Source organism: Dipodomys ordii, unplaced genomic scaffold (assembly GCF_000151885.1).
Source record: "Dipodomys ordii isolate 6190 unplaced genomic scaffold, Dord_2.0 Scaffold30, whole genome shotgun sequence".
In the NCBI taxonomy this organism is placed as follows: domain Eukaryota; kingdom Metazoa; phylum Chordata; class Mammalia; order Rodentia; family Heteromyidae; genus Dipodomys; species Dipodomys ordii.
Window position 1 is genome coordinate 8,289,205 of NW_012267246.1, and position 21,329 is coordinate 8,310,533.

Here is a 21,329-nt window from a genome sequence, read left to right on the forward strand (position 1 = left end):
ATTTTGTCATTCATCTTCCTTATCTTACCAGGCTAGGCTGTCTACTGCAGGAATCCAGTCTAGTCAGTGGGAACAGAGTCTCCCTTACTCAGAATGCATCTTGTGGTAACCTTCCTTCTACTCATTCCCCAATCTGCTTCTTGGATATAACTATGCCCAGTGGTTCTTGCATTTGGAGTTATTTCTGATCTCTTCCCATGAATACAAAAATGCTCATTGTGGAAGCCCTCTTGAATAAAATCTTCCTTACCATCTTAAATAATATTTATTATAATTACCTTTATTCATATTGTAATTATTATCTTTATTTTTCTAAGTTTTTAAAAGACACAAAGTCACTAAGTATTTTAGCTCTTCATTTAAGAATTTTATTATGGCTTAAGGAGGAAGAAGGACTCCCTAGATCTTTATTTATTTACCATCTGTTTATAGAGATAAAACAATTTCCCAAGAGGCTATGAAAGAGTCCTCAAGAGTTACTGCTCATTTCTTCATCACAAGGGGTGGTTGTAGTCTTGGACATGTGGGCAAAGATTAAATCTTCATAGTAGCCGTGAACACTGCCAAAGAAATATAAAGTACATAGTTTAATAGAGACAAAACTGGTCAATACCCAAAGGGGGAAAATCATGTATGTTTTTGCAGAGCAGAATTGCAGAGGTTGATACAATTATTCAAAGAAAGGGCTCCAACCTGCTGTCAGGGTCAGATACCTTGGAAGTCTATGTTTTCAATAACGCATGGCTTTCCACTCAAGACCCCTCTTCATCCTCTCAGCCCATTTCTTTTGTAGCTTTTTCTGGTGAATGAAATCTTTAGAGGGTCTGCCCTTGGGATTTACCTGGATTTTTCTGCCTTTTGGATTTTTCCCAAATTCATTGTTTGAGAGATCACTTGAGGAGCTTGTCTTTTGCATGTCTTCAATAGCACAAGGACAAAGAACATAAACAAATACTGTTGAAAACTTAGTGCCTGGTAAAGTGTGGCTGGAAAATGAAGAACAGATTAAGTCCTTTGTGTAGTCGTAAGTGCAGAGTCTCTTTGAAGGTGCAATCATTGAAACAGAGTGTAGTTTAAAGGAGAAAGACCACAAGGAAACGTCTTCCTGCACATAAACACAGGAGCCATAAAAAAGACTAGAACTTAGAAGGAAGACCGAATGGCTAGTCTTAAATTCTCTCTGCATTACAGAGAGAAAGTGGGGATAGGGTAGGAAATTTAGAGGAGGGAATATAAAATGATTTGGGGAGGAAACTCCGCTTCTTGTGGAAAAGACAATCTACGTGGGATTCCATTTCTCTCTTCTTTCTCAGCCTTGGAACTTTAGGAATAGATAGAACACTACTGGGGTTTGCTTTGGTGGTCTGGTCCTAAGACTGATGAGTGAATATCAATACAGCCTCTTCCATCACCATTAGCATTTAAGGGCTTTCAAGTTAAAATAATCACCATATTTTGGGACATGGTTTTCTGAGCCTTTATAGTGTCAGATATTTTTATTACAGAATTAAGGTCCTTTGTAGCTCTTGATTTCCTTGTGTTTTAAGCAATTTCATTTACAAAGATTTTTTCTGGTGGTGGTGGGTAAGAAACTTTGAAAAGAAAAATATATGTACACATCTTTAGAAAAAAACATTGGAGTGTCACTTATGCATGGTATGACATACCTTCCCTTCAGGATGAAAATCTTTAAATCTAAACCTTGTTGCCATTTCTCTAAAATCACTTTGGGCTATCACGCCTGGGTAGTGCACATAATGTGATGTCTTTTTGACAGAAACCTTTTTAGCGCTCTTGTGACTGGAAATGTAATCCATAGGCATTTAGAAGAATACTGCAAAGTTCTTTCTCTACATTTCCATTTGATAATATCCACCCCACCCCTGATGTTTCTTTCACATAGATCCTCAACTTAATGATACACCTAAACCCATGCAGAGAGTTTTAGAAATTATCAGAAAACTTGGATTTTAGCACCTGAATAAGAACAGTCCTCAGCACAGCATATTTTCCTGGCTTTGCAAACACTGGTTTATTCTGAGAGATTTGGAAAATTCTCTTGCCTTCTGATTGGCCTTCGATGAGTGTCTTGTGGGTATCCCAAGGTTGAAGGGTTTACCCCTGTCTCCTCCTTTCATTCAGTATTGGTGTTTAAACTCAGGGCTGCAGAGCTGCTAGGTTGGCCCTCTACCACTGTGTCTCCAACTTTTCTTTTTCTACTTCCCACCGGTGTTTGTGCCTGAACCATGTCCATCTGCCTACTGTAGGCTTTTCCTTGTTACTGGGATTTTAGACACGTGCCTTCACATCCCCTTTCTCTCTGTGGCTATGGGGGCGGGGCTAGCTGCTTTTCTCTCCAGGCTGGGCTGGTATTGTGGTCTGCCTCTTATGTAGATTGGGATGGTAGGTTCATGCCCCTGTGCTTCAGCTATGGGTTGAGAAGAGTTCTCACGGAAATTTCTGCCCTAGCTAGCATCGGACTACAATTCTCCAGATCTCCATTTCCCAAGTTGTTAAGATCATAAGTGTGAGCCACCAGCACCCAGCTATTCCCTCTGTAGAAGGAAGGATATTTGCATCAATGATAGTAACTTTATATCCCCAAGTAGGAACAAAATACTTTCTTTTCCCTTCTGCATACACAGAATCCTATTGAGAATAATTTCAGATTGATCATCAAGGGAAAAATTTCAGTGGTGAGAGGCAACATCAGTGAATATAAGTCAGCTGAGGGAAGGAATAACAAATAGCCTGCACTTCACACTTCTTGAAGCTGACACGTGCCAGCACAGGAAATGACACCTGTGTCCCAGCTTGTGCCTACCTGAGTATTAGGGGGTTTCTTTGGATACTTGAAAAGAGCTAAAATGGGGTAGGAAAAACACCATACCTGTTACAAAGAGAAAATTTGCTAAATCACAAACGCTAAACTATGATTTCCCCCCCCCCCTTAAGGTAGTTACTTTGGGGGAAAGGGAGGGAACTAATTCTTTGACAAATTTCCCAGCTTCATTCTTCCTGATGTCACATCTGCCTTTCTCTTCATAAATCAGAAAAACAAAAAAAGGAAAAATGCCTGCAAGCTTCAACTTGTTCCAAAGTTTATCAAGTGAGCTAGTACTAATCAAAATGAGAAAGAACAGGGTTTCCACTCATGATAGAGTTTTAATCAAACATGGAAAAAGGAATAAACAAGTAGTAAATTTTCGTAAATTCAAATGTATCCATCACATTTGCATTTTGCAATGTTTGTTCTTTGATGTAAATGACATTGGAAAAATATTTCCTTTTTCACCCCCTTCTTCCATTCCTCAAACTTTTCTCTTTTTCCCTCCCTTCCTCCTTCCTTGCTCCTTCCTTCCTCCTTCCTTCCTTCTTTTGTTTTCTTTCTTTCTTTCTTTCTCTCTTTCTTTCTTTCTTTCTTTCTTTCTTTCTTTCTTTCTTTCTTTCTTTCCTTCTCATACCCCCTGCCTCCCTTCTGCCCTGACCCACCCCCATATAGTATTTTCAGTGGGTTTCCTTGTTCTATTTTCATTCAAACAGTTTTCATCCTCCTCATTCTCCCCCTAGTCCAACTCCAGCCAAAGCTTCTTATTGTTGTTTTCCTAGGAAGAGGACATCTTTTGGCAATTTTTTGTCAGTTACAAAAGATCCACAATTATGAAAGCATCTTATAAAATTTTCAAATAATAGGGTTATGAAAAACTCAAGATGCATTAGTTAATCATGACTCTCATTACCAGTAAGATTAACAAATAAGTGTCTGTTTTTATTATTACAAGTTATTATCTTTAGTTGTACAAAGGGGTTTCAATTCGGTTTATGAGTAAGTGCATCTTTTATCATGCTGGAGTTGAGTTACACGATTTCTCATAGCTCAGTTGTAACAAAGTTTGGTTGTCTGACCTGCATGTTGTTGCAAGGGTGGTTTTGGTGGTATAAGGTGTTTAAACCAAGGATTTGAATATGATAGGCAGATGCTCTACCATCCTATTTTCTGCCCTTTTTCTTTTTAGCTTTTGGAGCGGCTAGGGTCCTCCAATTCGCTAGTCTGGACAACAAACCTCCTATTCGTGCTTCCTGCAAAACTGGAATGTTAGGTATCTCCATCATTGAGGGTCTTGTTAGCTCTTTCATTTGCCCAGCTGGCTTCCAACTATAATCTTTGCAATCTGTATCTCCCAGTTAACTCGGATTACTGGGGTGAGCCACCAGTACTCACTTTCTGACCTGTTTTAATGAGAGTTTTCTAAAGACACATATGCATGCAACCTCCACTGCCACAGGAAATAAGGGAGAGAAGTGAAAGAATTAAAGATAGCTTATTTATAGCTCACCTCTGTCCACCTTATTTTCCACTGCAGCATTATCTACTCTTATTTGGATAGCAAAGTCCTGTGTGGTTTTTCTCTAAGAGCATTTTATCTGTCTCTGGAAAAGAATAAATCTCCTAAGTAATGCTCATGTAAAAGTAACTCACTTGAGAAGGTGTTTATTATTATGACTCATAGAGAGGCCCGACATTCCATAGACTAAAATTAATGCAGTAATGTTTGTAAGTCACCTTTCGTGACCCTTCAAGGTGGTGTGCTTTTTGTTAATACACAGCATGTTCAGTCAGTGCAAATTGTGTCAGCAATGGTGACAGCGCCACTTTGCTGAGCTGCAAAGGTAGCCTCATGTCCAATGAAGGAATACTTTGTCAAAGGCGATAAAAAATGGAAATGAGCTACTACCTCTGGGCTCTGATTTAATTAAGCCTCAGGAACTTAGAGGCTATGGCTCCTCTTCTTGTAACTGTTGATCAGTATTGGGTGCTTTTTACATCCTGTGCTGAATTAATCCAACTAACATTGATTTGCCACCTATGAGGTACAGAGCATTAAATGCTCATTCTCATGACTGTAAGATAGACAAAGGTGAAAGGTTTTGGGGGTCCCCAAAACCTAGTAAAGGAGATGCTACATGTTTGCAATTGCATATAATGTAAAGAAGTGGTAGTCGATGCTATGGGAAAGGTAGAGATAAAAGTATGCTGAGGGTTTTCATGGAGGTGGCCATTGGTCTTCCCATTGAGGAAGCAGGAAGATGACAGAAGTAAACCAGGACTTGGAGAATTGGTTGTAAGTTGAATATATGGTATTGGGCTGGGATAGTTCCAGAGGAACTGGACAAGCCAGAAATATGAGGTAGAAATTCTCCAGCTATGTGTTGCAAAGTAGAATCTGGTGGGAGTCACAAGATCCTCAAAGAAGAGTCGGTAGAACATTATGATGCAGCAGGGCATCATGGCAAACACCTGCAGTTCCACTTAATCAAGAGGAACAAGCATCATGGCCTGAAGCCAGCTGGGGCAAGAACACAGGATTCTAGCTGAAAATAATTGAAATACAAAAGGGCTGAAGTGACAGAGTGTCTGCCTAGCTCTCTCAAGGCCCTGCATTCAAACTTCAATACTGAAAAAGAAAAAAAAAAGCACATTAAGCCCAGAGGCTCACACCTATCATCTTAGCTACTCAGAACAATGAGATTGGAAAGATCACAGCTCAAGATCAGCTTGGGGGAAAATAAGGAAGAAAGAAAATAAAATGACTGGGAACAATAGAGTGTGCCTGTCATTCTGCCTACATTGGGAACATAAATAGGAGGATTAGTGTCCTGGCTAGTGGATCAAAAGGTAAGAACATGTTCAGTAAAATAATAAAAGCACATTAGGCTAGAGCAGTACTCAAATGGTAGAGAACCTGCCTAGCAAGAGCAGAGCCTTGAGTTCAAACCTCCAGACCAAATATGAAAGACAAGAAAGAACGTTTTTGTGCATCACAGTACCAAGGATGATGGTTAAGACAAACGGTCTTGGCCTTCAGTTCATAGGCCTGAATTGGTCTTTGGACGTCTTGTAAATGTAGGAACAGGGTTCATGAAGGATTAATCTGGAGGTAGTTGTTTATTGGACAGAAGAGGGAGCTAAGCAAGGATTCTGAGCATGGCTGCATCCTTTGATGTTCTTGAGACTTCATCAAGGAGGAAGATCAGAAGCCTGACAATGACCATGGAGTCTTGTTGAGAGAGACTGGGGATGCAAAATGGAAATTTTACAATTCCTTGAGCATGAGGGATAAAGCCAGGGAGAGGAGGGAAAAGACATCCTGGGGGTAAAAGTGATTTTGATTGAGCCACCTGCATTTGAAGTGTCCACAGAAATTATTAAAAGAGTAAAAAAAAATCTGAAGAACAATTAGCTGCAGAAATGAAGATAAAAATTAAAGCCAGAAGCTGGATGCAGGTGGCTCATGCCTATAATCCTAGCTGAGATCTGAGGATTGTGCTTCAAAGCTAGCCCAGGCAGAAAAGCCAGTAAGACTTTCTCTCTAAGAAAGGAAGTGAGAGAGAGAGAAAGGAAGGAAGAAAGGAAGGAAGGAAGGAAGGAAAGAAAGAAAGAAAGAAAAGAGAGAAAGAGAAAGAGGGAGGAGGGAGGGAGGGAAAGAGAGGAAGGAAGGAAGGAAGGAAGGAAGGAAGGAAGGAAAGAAAGAAAGAAAGAAAGAAAGAAAGAAAGAAAAGAGAGAAAGAGAAAGAGGGAGGAGGGAGGGAGGGAAAGAGAGGAAAGAAGGAAGGAAGGAAGGAAGGAAGGAAGGAAGGAAGGAAGGAAGGAAAGAAGGAAGGAAGAGAGTTGGCAGTGAAGCTGTGTTTCAAATGGTAGAGTGCTAGCCTTGAAAAAACGCTCAGGGACTGTGCCTGGGCCCTGAGTTCAAGCCACACAACTGGCACCAAAAGTAAGTTAAAATAAAAAGCCAGAACAAGAACTTTACTTTTATTGTGAATAAGCTGAATGGAGCTCTTCATTGGAATATCTTTGTTCAAAAGTTCAGCAGCAGGCATGAGAAATGCATAAAAGAGAAGAGAAAAGGGCTGGGTTAGATCCCCAGGGACCAGCTACACTTTTAAGATACATCAGAGAAAGGAAATCCTGCCTCTAGCCAAAAAGAAAAAAAAAAAAAAAAACCCCTCCACATACTGAGAAGCAGCCAGGAAGCACAGGTCTCAGGAGACAAACAAGCAATGAGGGTAGAGGATCAGAAAGGCCTAGACCAAGCCAGCTGAAAATGGGAAAGTGTGCTTTGCAAAGGAAGAAAGCTCATGTCATCGTGGCTCAACCTGTGTCTTTCCAAGCGAAGTTCTTTTCATCTTTACTAAAACCTCTTCCATTCCCAGCCATGGACTTCTAATCATAGAGCAGGTTTTATAGTGGCCAGCTGTGGGTCTCTTCCCTGGAAGGGCTCCTGCCCACACCCACAGTGGCCTCCTTCCTAGGAGTCCCCTCCATGCTGAAGCCTATTAGTGGTCTTGACAACTCTGTTTGCCCCCAGAAAGTGAACCCTGCTGAGTTTAGGCCTATCAAACGCTCAATCACAACCATCTGCTGTAGGCCTGGGTGAAGACTCTGAAATCAGTCAATATCCTGGCCTGTAAATTCTGTTATACATATGTATTTGTTTCTCTGAAGGGTTGTTTTATTCTTCTGCTTCTTAAAGGATCTGGAATAGATTGTATTCTCTCTAGAGAAGCTTCCTGCTGTAATTTTCTCTCTTCATGGTACTTCAAAGCCCTTGCCTAAAAATGGTGCCATATTGGATAGGTCAACACAGGCATGGTGAAATGCTGACTGTGGTTCTGTAGCATCTTGCTTTACCTAACAAATACGCATGCCCAGGGAGTGTGGCTTCTCATAATCATGTCTTCTGTTATTCTCTCATTTCTGTCTAATAGTATTATAGAGCAGGGATTCCGATGTTCATTTCCCAAAGGAGGAAGTTAAGGCTGAGAGAATGTAATTTAAAGAATATAATCAGGCTAAGTCCTAAACAAATGTTAGCTGGTATTACTATTATCTCTTAATATAATAAACCCCTTGTTATTGATTGGCAATAGACTGGGTTTTGTTTTATATGCATAACATCTTTTTTTGTTACCCTGAAATTTGATATTCATGATAACACACAGCTTTTTAAGTAGTTGTATTACTAAGAAATACAACTCTCATAGAGTAAATCTGCTTTCATAGTAGATGCAACATTAAATGAAGTCATGGGTGTCTGTGTCTTTACAGATTAAAGGTTAAAATGGCCAGTTAGACTGGTTAGTGTAGTGGTTAAGAGACTAGGCTTTTGAAGCTGACTTGGACTTAAGTTTTACCCAAGAGTATTCCTTGCTATGGCTATGAATTAAGTACCAGATTTATCTTGAGGGTTTTTTTTTAAAACGTGGAGGTGTACCTGCTAAATTTGCATCTGGATCTAGAAAGAGAAATCGCTATCTGTGTTTCTGTCTTGTCTTAGAGAATGTCACAGTAGGTGCAGCATCTTGGCTCTTGGCACCTGTCTTCTGCATCTGGTGCTCCACAAATGAGAGCTGACCCTGTCATGAGCAGCACAGCTTATGAGAGTCAATATTGCCTATACCCACACCCATACTTACACACGAGGGAGAATTATGTAAACCTTAATACAAAAGCAGCAGGTGTGGGCAGTAGGGAACCTTTCTGACAGACAAACCAACCCAAATAGTACATGAAACACTAAAATGTAAAGGATTTTTACAAAGTGGCCAGGCAGTTCTCTGAAACTAGGATGAGAAGAGCTGCAGGATAAAGTAGCATCTTTTGACTGCAATACCAATTAAAAACACACAGCTCTTCAGTGAAGTGTGTGCTCACTGCTGTTTGATGAATGGAGATTCTTTAATTAAAATACAATTTTGTACAATATCACTTTATGGGTTGTTTTCATGATGAATTTTAAAATGATCAAGGACACAGAAGCAACTTAATTGGTTGAATAAGCAATTTTGCTTCCCGATGCCTATAGTGACAACATTGTAGAACTGGGGAAAGCAGGAATCCTGACCTCCGTGAGTTCAAACCAGACTGCTTGTAGGAAGACAGATTCTAGAATAATGGCAGTGGCGAGGCAGAGATATTCAGAGATAGCTGTGCACTAATGCTGCTTTCTTCTGAGGGCAGCAGCTAGGAGAACCAGCAGCCTTTTAAAGATGGGTGGAGTCTTTTCTCTGGCTTGCCTCTTCCTGTGTGCTGTGTAACCTGAGCTGAAAGAACAAGGCAGGCGTGGCTTGTGTGTGTCAGCTCTTTACAAACAAGATGGTAACTGCAGGTGCTGTAATCGAACAAACGGTAGAAAATGGGCATGCCTATCTACACTAGCTCATGTTGAGCCCTGGAAGGATCTGGTGGTTTTCATTAGAGTCTATCCTAACCCTGTACAGTCAACCTCATAGGCATTGGAGTAATGTGGTTCTAAATCATGAGCAAGTCTTTGTGATATGATAGTGTGATATTAGTGAGCGCCAACAAGCATGACTCAGAAGCACTTGTCATATACTTGCACATACTGTTAACTTCATGCAGTTATGGCAACTTCTTGGGAGAGTCCTCAGAATGTAAAAGTATTATCACTTTATTTGGTTGTGGGTTAAATTTTAAAGTAGAACTTTTGGGGTTGAGGATTTAACTCAATTGTAGAGCTTGTACTTAGCACAAACATGACCTTGGCTTTAATTCTCAGTACAAAAGGAGGGGGAAGAGAGGAAGGAAGGAAGAAGTGAAGGAACAGAGGGAGAGAGAGAGAAAGGAAGGAAGGAAAGAAGGAAGGAAGGAAAATCCCAGTACAAAAGGAGAGAGAAAGAAAGAAAGAAAGAAAGAAAGAAAGAAAGAAAGAAAGAAGGAAGGAAGGAAGGAGAGAAAAAAAGGAAGAAAGGAAGGAGAGAAAGAAAGAAGGAAAGAGGAGGCAGAAAGGAAGAAAGAGAGACAGAAAGGAAGGAGGAAGGGAGGAAAGCAAGGAAGGAAGGAAGGTAGGAAGGAAGGAAGGAAGGAAGGAAGGGAAGGAGGGAGGGAGGGAAGAAGAAAGGAATATCCTAGGAGAGGGGGTTGTTATAGTACTTTCATATATGTTTTTAAATATTTTGTTTGCCTTACAACTTTGCCAAGAAGTAATTATTTCATGTTTTCACTTTTTCGTTTTCTCTGGGAGAATAAGTGCTATGCAAATTGCTGTTTCCTAGGCTTGAGACGATCACAGAATGGCTTTGCTTGGACTGTTCTCTTTGCTGCTTTTGCAAAGCCTGGCCACAGAAGCCACTTTTCCTGATGACCCCATTGCTGAGTTGCCGGTGCATCTGTACCACCACCTTCGAGCCTCAGGGGAGGAGGAAAACATTCTCTTCTCTCCGCTAAGCATTGCTCTTGCCATGGGAATGATGGAACTCGGGGCTCGTGGGTCTACTCTGAAGGAAATCCGCCACTCCATGGGCTACGACAGCCTGAAAGAGGGCAAGTGTTCTTGGCTTTCACATCTCGCGATGACCTGACTTGAATTTGATTTAAGTTAGATTGTCATACATCAGAGGCAGCAGTTAGGGGAGGATAAAGTATGGGATGATAAAGCTGAGAGAAGGATTAGGAAAGAAGTGTGAGTTCCTGACTCCAATCATGGCTGAGGGAATTGAAGGAAAAGATATCATTTAAAAAGTATTGTTGTTAAGGCTGTGTGCCAGTGGCTTGTGCCTTTGATCTTAACTACTCAGGAGGCTGAGTTTTGAGGGTCCTTGTTTTGAAGCCAGCCTGGACAGTAAAATCTCTGAGACTCTTATCTCCAATTAACTACTAAAATGCTGGAAGTGGAGCTGTGGCTCAAGAGGTAGAATGCTAGCCTAGAGAAAAAAAGCACAAGGACAGTGTCCAGGCCCTTAGTTCAAACTCCAGGACCAGCACACAGCATCTATTATCTATATCTATATCTATCTATATATTTATCTATAGGTACATGGATATATATGTTTAACCTCTATAAATTTAGATATGTCTGTTTAAACAAACCGCATTCTGATAAAGAATTACAAAATTGATACTGAGGTTTCAAGTCTAGAAAGAAGGCCCTATAGTAAATTATAATATAAAATAGAGAACGACAAATGTAATGACTATAATAACTGTTTCATAATCATTACCTTTGAAGAAAGGTAACATGGCTCTCTAAAAATCAGACATTTTGCTTAAAAATCAACTGCATCCTCATTGTTTAAATGACATCTAAGAATTTTTTAAATGTCCTATTATAAAAATGATATGTGTTGGGGTTAAATTTCTGTTCACAAAGTACTTTATACTTATTTTAACATGGTGTAAGATTTCTATTTGATGTGTCTAATCTGCATATGAATTGATTTATCAGAAAGTTAGGATCTACAATAATTTCTAATGGATTTTGTAGTTATAAATTATACTATTGTAAATCTTTTAAAGATTGAAAATGTCTAATATGAGTAAAATTTAAAGGAGCAGTTAAATTTTAAATTAGGCAATTCAACTAAATTCTTGATAGTTACAAAATATAATACTATGACTCTTCTGAAAATAACCTGAGTACTTTAAAACAAGTCAAAAAAGTATTTTGTAAATTCTTCCAAGATAATAACAAAATCAAAAGTAGTAGCCCAGCACTGGTAGCTTACATCTGTAATCCTAGCTACTCAGAAGGCTGAGATCTGAAGATCACTAAGCCAGCCCAAGTAGGAAAGTCCATGAGACTCTTATCTCCAATTAATCACCAGAAAACCAGAAGCAGAGTTGGGGCTCAAATTGGTAGAGTGCTAGCTTTGAGCAAAAAAAGCTCAACAACAGTGCCCAGGCCCTGAGTTCAATCCCCACAACTGACAATAAAAAAGTAGTTATTTCTGGGGATATGGCTCAGTAGTACTTTTCTAAGCCCAGGGTTTGATTCTTAGCAAAGGAAAAAATGGGAGGAAAGAAGGAAGGAAGGATGGAAGGAAGGGAGGGAGGAAGGAAGGAAGGGAGGATGGAAGGAAGGAAGGAAGGAAGGAGAAAGAGAAAGAAAGAAAGGAAGAAAATGAAGGGAGGGAGGAAGGGAGGAAGGAAGGAAGGAAGCAAAGAGTATCTGTTGATAGTATTAAGCTGCAAACGTTCATTTGAGCCAATAGAAACAATACAAGCACCAGAGTGTCCTTATGGTGTCAGGTAATAACTAGGCAGCCACGCATGCTCCCTTGGGCCCAGTCTTCCTTTTGTTCCTTGCTTAGTTTTGATGCTCTGTACTCTTTGTAGATCTTCCACCATGTTTGTTTCAGTAATAAACTTGTCCTTTGTCTTTCAGGTGAAGAATTTTCTTTCTTGAAGGATTTTTCTAACATGGTAACTGCTGAAGACAGTCAATATGTGATGAAAATGGCCAATTCCCTCTTTGTGCAAAACGGGTTCCATGTTAATGAAGACTTTTTACAAATGATGAAAAAATACTTTAATGCAGAAGTAACTCATGTGGACTTTAGCCAAAATGTAGCTGTGGCCAACACCATCAATAAGTGGGTGGAGAATAACACAAATAGTATGTCTTTCTTACTCTAATGTCTTGGTTTCAACAATCTCTTCCTTTTTTATTATTATTATTATTTTGGTTGGTCATGGGACTTGAACTCTGGGCTCTGGGCCTGGGCACTGTCCCTGGGCTCTTCAGTTCAAGGCTAGTGCTCCACTTCTTCGAGCCACAATGCCACTTTAGCCAGGTGCTGGCTCACCTCTATAATCCTAGCTACTCAGGAGCCTAAGATCTGAGGATCGCAGTTCAAAGCCAGCCCAGGCAAGAAAATCCATGAGACTCTTATCTCCAATTAACCAACTCTTACTTTTGGAACAGTTCACTCGGTCCTTTTGCATTTGAAGGGTTCATAGTCTTGAACTGAGTGTCTGGTAATGACTCTTGTATTAAGGTCCATTTTAGAAATATTGTTTTTGAATGAGCATTGAAGAAAGATTTATCTGTTGGAATGTACAGAATTTTGGCTCTGATCATCTGAAATCTATACTTTCTGATCAATGGGTTTTCTGTGTTTCATCATATTAACTAGTATATGGAGTTTTCAGCTATTTAAAAATTAGTTATTATTTAGAATGACAATTAGTGACTCTTTTTTATTAACTTTATTTCTTTCTTGTATATGTGGTTCCTAGCCAAACCCAGGCCTCATACATGCTAGGCAAACACTCTACCACTGAGCCAAATTTCTAGCCCCAATTAGTGACTCTTTTAATACCATGGCTACAATAGATGAAGAGAGAAAAAGACATAAAAATTAGAGTTTAAAGGTATTTATTGGCTTTACAACCAAATTAGTTGAATAAAAACTAAAAACAATTGAATGTTTCATTTTTTTAATAAGAGCTGCCCATTTTAAGGGCAAGTGAGTAGAAAAGAATTAGAATTAGAGGCGTGTATTATCAACTTAATTTCTAATTCATATTTTAAATGTAATTGAGACATATTTTATCATTTTATTTTCCAGTTTTACCAACAAAGCAATTGAAATCAGAATCTAAAAACTGAGGCATTTTGAAATTACATTAATATACTTGTCATTAAATGTCAAGACTTCCAAAATAATGTTAGTACAATCAGCTAATCAGACACCAGATATTCTGTAAGTCACATGACACTGAGCCATTTTCTACCTCAGGTGACTACTAAAATGAGAAAACTGAGCAAATTTTGGTCCTATATTTTTCAATAGTGAGACTAAATTGTATGATAACAAAATCTAGTTTTAGTGTTTTTTGGCATTTAAAAAATAAATCAAGAATAATATTCTATTTTTTTTCTCCGTCGTGGGGCTTGAATTCTGGGCTTGGGCACTGTCCCTCAGCTCTTCAGCTCAAGGTGAGCACTCTACCACTTGAGCCACAGCACCACTTCCAGTTTTCTAGTGGTTTATTGGAGATAAGAGTCTCATGGACTTTCCTGCCTGGGCTGAGATCCTCAGATCTCAGCCTCTTGAGTAGCTAGGATGAAAGGCGTGAGCCACTGGCACCCCAGCTTAATAGTGTAATTTAAATGTATTGAATAATTAAAATCTATTCATATTCCAAGTCTTTTAGACACATTTAGCAAAAAGGAAAGATCTGAAATCTTTCTGAGTGGCTCTGAAAGGGAAACTTTCAAAAGATGGAAAACAATGCATAATGAGTTAAACTGGCTTTTTCACTCATTTGTTTTCATCTAGTCAAAGGCAATTGTAGATTGACAGAAGGCACTATGCAGGGGCTGGGAGAGGAATTTGGATTGGATGACATGTGCAGCATGAAAATGAACTTTGTTGACTGCTTAGTCTGTGTTAAGAGCGTTTTGTTAGTTGCAATGTGTGATAGTTGCAAAGAGAAAGTGGAGAAGTCCAAGATTCTAATGTATGTGATCTGTACTTGTGTGTCAGAATGGTAATACTCTTGTTTTAAATGCCCTTAATTGCTGATTCTCTCCCTCTCCCTTTCTCTGTATGTGTGTGTGTGTGTGTGTTTCTCTCTGTAGCTTTTATTTTTCAAAATAAATGTTTTATTATCACTAAAATTCAGCATTGTCATTTATACACTCTTTGATGGTAGACTGATGATCTTTAAGTCTGCCCTTTCACTTTTTAATTTAATGTAACTTTTCGTCTGTTCATTTTTTTCCCCTTAATTAGATCTGTTGAAAGATCTGGTATCCCCCAGAGACTTTGACTCTATCACTCATCTGGCCCTCATCAACGCTATCTATTTCAAAGGGAACTGGAAGTCACAATTTCGGCCTGAAAATACCAGAACTTTTTCCTTCACTAAAGATGATGAGAGTGAAGTGCACATCCCCATGATGTATCAACAAGGAGAATTCTATTATGGTATGGACCCTTGACTTCTAGGTCATTCTTCTTGTGGCATGCTAACAGATCTTTACAAAATTGTCAGAAATCCTCATTACTCACATCCTTGTCCATATGATGCAGACAGCAATTCAATATTCTTGGTGATATTTCAAATGCCTGCAATTAGATGCTGAGGGAATTTTATAGCCACCGACAGTTTTCCAAGGCACTTCTTTAATTTTATTCAGCCAATCACACCTGCCGCATGGCTTGATTCACCTAAAATATCTCACATGGTGCAAAAACAATAAATTTTAACTATGATTTTACTTTATAAAATCATTGGCTTTGCAGTGACTTTTACCTATGTGAGTCACCAAACACTGGATTAGATGAGGACTCCTTATGACTTTTTGAATTAGAAAATTACAAGCATTCTTCTTATACAACACTTTTTTTTTTTTTGGTGCTTGTTCTAGGGCTTGAACTCAGTGCCTGGAACTCTTGGTTGGCTTCTTGCTCAAGGCTGGTTTTCTACCACTTGAGCCACACCTCTAAATTGAGTTATAACAATTTTTCAAGTTGTAATCATAAATGTAATTGTAAGCCAAGTGTGTGTTAGAACTAATAGTTCTTTTAAAAGAATACCATAAGCCAGGCATCGGTGGCTTACACCTGTAATCCTAGCTACTCAGGAGGCTGAGATCTATAGATGGTGGTTTAAAGCCAGCCCAGGGAGGAAAGTCTGTGAGACTCTTTCCTCCAATTAAGCACCAAAAAAAGCCAGAAGTAGAGCTGTGGCTCAAGTGGTAGAGTGCTAGCCTTGAGCACAAAAACTCAAGGACAGTTCTGAGTTCAAGCCCAGGACCTGCATATACACACTAAAAGAATATGAAGAGATGATAATCATACTGCTTAAGTTAGCACTCAAAATATTGTAAGTGTAAATATGGAAAAATGGTTATTTACTGTAATATTTAAAAAATCTGTTTTAGGAAATATCCATAAGAACATATATATATATATATATATATATATATATATATATATATACACACACACACATATGTATTTGGCTAAGTTCACAAAGAACACAAAGTAAATTACCTCACTGATCTAATCACTTAGTTTGAGATCTTAATCATCACAAATACTCTGGACAAATACTGGAGGATGCTGAGATTTTATTTTAGCTGTGCAACACTGGCCTTGAAACCCGTGATATTAGAGTACCAGGTGTCATGATGTTCACTGCTGCCTTGCCAGAAGTCAGGTCGATATTAGTCAGTGTGATTTACATCCAACTCAGAGCCAGGACTAGAATTTTCAGCATTCCAGATGATGTGCTTTAAATGGACTGAATTATCTCATTTAGTAATAAAAAAATGTCTCAACCAGGCACCTGTGGCTCACACCAATAATACTAGCTGAGATCTGAGGATCATGGTTTGAAGCCAGCTGAGGCAGAAAACTCCCCATGAGACTCTTATCTCCTATTAACCACTCAAAAAAGGCAGAAGTGGTGTAGCATTCAGAGCATTAGCTTTGAGCATAAAGAGGCTTAGGGACAGTGCCCAGGCCCTGAGTTCAAGCCCTAGGACCATAAAAAAACAATAAATAAATACACATAGACATACATACATACATACATCTCCAGAACATGTCATGACAAATGAGAAATAATTCTGGAGATCCTCAAATACAATAAAAATGTGCAGAAATGAGGAATCTCCTTGCATTCTAGTGTTCATTTTCTTTCTTTCTTTCCTTTCTGTCTTGCTTTCTTTCTATCCTATTTTTTCTATACTTTCTTTCTTTTTTATGGTTCTGGGGCTTGAACTCTGGGCATAAGAGCCTTTTGCTCAAGGCTAGCACTCTACCACTTGGGCCACAGCACCACTTCTGGCTATTTCTGTGATTTCTTGGAGATAAGGGTCTCATGGACTTTCCTGCCTAAGCCAGCTTTGAACCTTAATCTTCAGATCTTAGCCTCCTGAGTAGCTAGCATTAGAGGCATGAGCTACCAGCACCTGACTCAGAGCTCATTTCATAACAAACTTCTTTTTCACATGTTTGAATTCCATGTTTTCTTTATACTATTTCAATAAAATGCATAACACATTTAAACATTTTTTAAAAATCTTTCACTTGGGCCTTTTTTATGGTGTTCTCCTTTTCAGGGGAATTTAGTGACGGCTCCAATGAAGCTGGTGGCATCTACCAAGTCCTAGAAATTCCATATGAAAATGATGATCTGAGTATGATGCTGGTGCTGTCCAGACAGGAAGTTCCGCTGGCTGCTCTGGAGCCCTTGGTCAAAGCACAGCTGATTGAAGAATGGGCAAACTCTGTGAAGAAGCAAAAAGTGGAAGTCTACCTGCCCAGGTGAGAATCTCCTAGGAGATTCCCTCCCATAGCACAAAAGGAGGGTTATCAAGGAAGGTCTGTCTCAGAAAATCTCTTGGCATGGTGTGTGTGTGTGTGTGTGTGTGTGTGTGTGTGTGTGTGTGTGTGTGTGTGTGTGTGTGTGTGTGAGATGTCTGTGGGGGACTAGGGCTTGATCTCAGGGTCTCACATTTGCTAGGCAAGCATTCTTGTGCTTGAACCACCAACCATTTTGCTTCTGCTTGGGATTATAGGCATACTCCAGGCTTGCTGACCTACTGCCCAATCTGACCCCTGTGATCCGCTTGATACCATATTCTGAGTAGCTGCCACTGATTTTGCATGTTGAATGCATAGTCCGACTCATTCTCTTCCTCCTTCCTTCCTTCTCTTCCTTCTGAGAATTCCTTCATACATATGTGGTCCTGCCCTGGGGTACATGTTACTCATGAATGCACTCAGTATTATATATCTAAACCTACATGTAGAGTTTAGATAGGATTCGATTATTCTCAGCCTTGTTTCAGCAAGCAATCCTCTAAATAGCATTCACATTGCTCGTTTTTTTCTGTTTTATTACTGAAGTTGAAGATAGCTGGATAGAAAACCATCTCTGGCATCACAGGAAGAACTCTAAGCAAATCAGGATGCTCAGTGCTTCTTTAAAGATATAATAAAAAACTAATTATAATAATGATAACACATAAATAACTAAAAATAAGTGACAAGAAGGAAAATCAGTCTTGTGACTGAGAGAATAAAAGCTAGGCAAGGGCTTTACTATCCCAACTACCATTCACTTCCTCAGCATTACCTCTGCCCATCAACGTTTTGTAACCTGCTCTACACGTTTCCTTCTAGTCAGGCCACACGCAGCATCCTCTGCATGCCTCCGCGTCTCCATGGCTATTTCCTAAAGCCTCCCTCCTCACACTCCTTTGCCAGATGTGGGTTTCTTGGCCCTGTGGTCAGCTCTCCCATCAGGTCTTCTTGCCGCCATCTGCAAATGGTCTGATGAGCAGATGATGTCACTGTTACCTCCTTGCTGCCCCTCCTCGCCATTACTATCCCATCCCACAGTACCTTTTGTGAGCTTGCTTTCCTTCTGTGAGTTTTTCCAGGCTAGAGCCTCTCTTCTCCTCCGCCATAGGGGGCATGCCTGGCAGCAAAGCTACACATCAGCTAACACATCCATATTCATAAACATAATGCATACATTTAGGCTAGGAAACAAGATTAATCTGTGTATATATTCTAACACTCATTCTAAATCAAGAAGAGCTCAAATATGATTAGTTGCGTGAGTATTGAAAGGTAATAAAGGATTAATAGGAACACTGAATTATTAAAAACTCATTAACTCCTTTTTATGTATTCTAATTTTAGGAATTGTTATTTAGCAGTTCTATCATGTAGATGCTGAGGTTTTCCCAAGCTTACCCGACAGTATGCTTGTGTTAATTAAGGAGATCTTTATGGAGCCTTAGGTATTTTGGCTTGAAACTTATGTCATGTTATGTATTCACAACAACCATACATCATGCATAGCAAGTATTTCTTAGTCTGCTTATAGAAATTATGGTAATCACAACCCAACACTAGGATAGTTAGCTGCCATGGCATTCCATGATAGTACATTTATCCAGAAAGATTCCACTGTAAGTGTATTCTCAAGAAGTAGTCAATGAATAGCTAATAAATTAAGTCAATTTGTAAAATATAGAAATTGATTTTTACATACTTAATATGCAAATAGTGTGTCATAGAGCTGACACACTATAAATATTGGATTTAATTAATATTGAATTTAAATTACTATCTAAGTCAGATCACACCTTTGCAAACCATTTAGTCCATTTTCATCCTCTTCTTTGTGATTTTTTTTTTCTGTTGGTCATAGGGCTTGAACTCTGGGCCTGGGCACTGTCCCTCAGCCCTTCAGCTCAAGGCTAGTGCTCTACCATTTGGGCCACAGCACCACTTCCAGTTTTCTGAGTGATTTATTAGAGATAAAAGTCTCAGGGACTTTTCTTCCCAGGTTGGCTTGAAGCCTCAATCCTCAGATCTCAGCCTCCTGAGTAGCTAGGATTATTGGCGTGAGTCACCATGCCTGGCTTCTTTTTTATCTTTTATACTGAACTCTGTATTTTTCTAACTGTATGTTTTTTGTCTTTTCTTTTTTGCTACTGGAGATTGGACCCACGATGTTGCACTTACTAGGCAAGCGCTTTGCCACTGAGCTACATCCCAGCCCTTAACTTTGTATTTTTTTTTTACATTTTGTAGGAGATTCCTTTTGAAACTCAATACGGTGTTAATGCATCCCTTGTTGAATTCCATAAGCCAACAGATACCTCTCCAAGAGCTTCAATTCTATGCTCCCGTAAAGTGGCTTTGGAGTATTTTAGCAGCCTTCTAAATGAATACTGAAGAAGTATCATGTATTCTCATTCATCCATGTTCACTAGAAAAATGTGGCCTCTGGGTCCAGTCCACCAAGAAATTGAACATTACAACGGAAGAAAATTAAATTTTCATTTTCTCAGAGATACTCTTCAATTATGAAATAGTTTAGCTTGCTTCCTTATATTAATGCCTGTTACTAAACTAGGCACAGCTAATTACTATGTCTCCATCTTCCTAGGAGTTTAATGAACTCTCCTCTCTCTCTCTCTCTCTCTCTCTCTCTCTCTCTCTCTCTCTCTTTCTGTCTCTCTGATGGCTAATGCAAAGTGGGAGGCTAAATAACTCAATGAGATAAATTTAGTTTCCCTTTTTAACACATTGACTGATTTCAAATACTTGTGTGTTATCATAATCAGTGGGGAACTATCTACTCTCCATGCTATAGCACTTTATAAATGTTGAAAGAAGGCAATGGATTCTGTGACCCAGTTTTAGAAGTAAAAATGTTGCTAATGACTGGATTCCAGGTTTACTCATCTATTTGCTTTTAACAGGATATTTAGTTTTGTTCATGTAAAGATACTATTCTGAACATTCAAATTTGCATTTCTATCATTATTTCACCACATCCCTGTCCTGCTTGTGCATACTTTTACTTTCACTTCTACTAGATTATATACACAGAGCTTTTAAAGTCATCCTAAAGATTTATAGGGCCTATAGGGTATTTGAGGTACTTTTCCATCAAAAAGACCTTAATAAATTCACATACACATAATAGCATGTATGCTTTCAAATATATTCTGAGACATTATATATTTTCCTAAGAATTTTCCTTTGAGACATACCATAGAACAATTTATTTCACAATCAATGGTTACTTTGGTTTAAAAAAATAAAGTTAAACCAATCCAACTTAATGTAAAATATACGATTAAGTCTAGTAATTTTATTATTCTTTGAAAATTGTATTGCATCTGTCAGTCTTATTTGTTTATATACATGAAAATGTTGAAAGCAATATCCTTGTTTCTTTCTCTTTGTGCTTGATTTGTACTTATAACACATATTTACTTCTAGTTCTTCTAAAGTCATCAGAAATATCACTAATGAAACTTTTACTGCATTTTGACTGAGCTCATTTAAAGACACAATCTATTGCCTAAAAACTTACATTTATCATGTACACTGAGGATAAATATTTGAAGTAATGTCTGAGAAAAAAGAAAACTTATGCTTCAGAGTGGTATGCAAGTCTTTTTTCAAGTATTACATGCCTCTAATGTTTGAAAATGTGTTCTCTGTCACAGGTGTGATTGCTTCATATCTTCCACTAAGAAGCTGGGTGATAGAGCTCAGTGGTTTGGCTTCTATTCCATATTTACCAATCTGGCTTATGGTGGAAACCATTTTAATAAAGTTAAGCTCTCATTGATGGACACTCTGCTCAATGTTTTGTTTTTCTTACAAAATCATCAGACACTTGTGCATCATAATTCACAGTCCATTAAAGCAAAAACAAAAAAAAAGAAAGAAAAGCCATTATTATTGTCAAAGAAAGCCCTACTGTAATCAAAATTCTTATAGTTTTTAAGATGTAATATCAAATGCACTTTCATTGGTAATTGGTTTTTCTGTGATGAAATCATAAGAATAGGATTCTTTATGTTGTAGGGGTTAATAGAGCCATAAACTTCAGGAGCATTTTTAATATGCTAATTTTTATGGAATTGAAATGCTTCATGTATTAGTTGGCCATCAGAACTTGGCTCTTCTGTATCATTGATCTGTTTGGACAGGAGATAAATGAGCAGCAAGAGTTGGCCAAGATACTAAAAAGA

The 21,329-nt window shown here is 38.7% G+C and overlaps 1 protein-coding gene across 2 annotated transcripts in view; it reads left to right on the forward strand.

The window, feature by feature from the left end:
• Serpini1 (serpin peptidase inhibitor, clade I (neuroserpin), member 1) overlaps window positions 1-21,329 on the forward strand; it is a 70,030-nt gene that overhangs the window by 37,501 nt on the left and 11,200 nt on the right. For both annotated transcript variants that reach the window (XM_013016266.1, XM_013016265.1), the window contains exons 2-5: window positions 10,075-10,342; window positions 12,183-12,413; window positions 14,539-14,733; window positions 16,878-17,082. In XM_013016266.1, coding sequence (XP_012871720.1) covers window positions 10,093-10,342; window positions 12,183-12,413; window positions 14,539-14,733; window positions 16,878-17,082 — 881 coding nt within the window. In that variant the 5' untranslated portion in view covers window positions 10,075-10,092. The remainder of the gene's footprint in view (window positions 1-10,074; window positions 10,343-12,182; window positions 12,414-14,538; window positions 14,734-16,877; window positions 17,083-21,329) is intronic.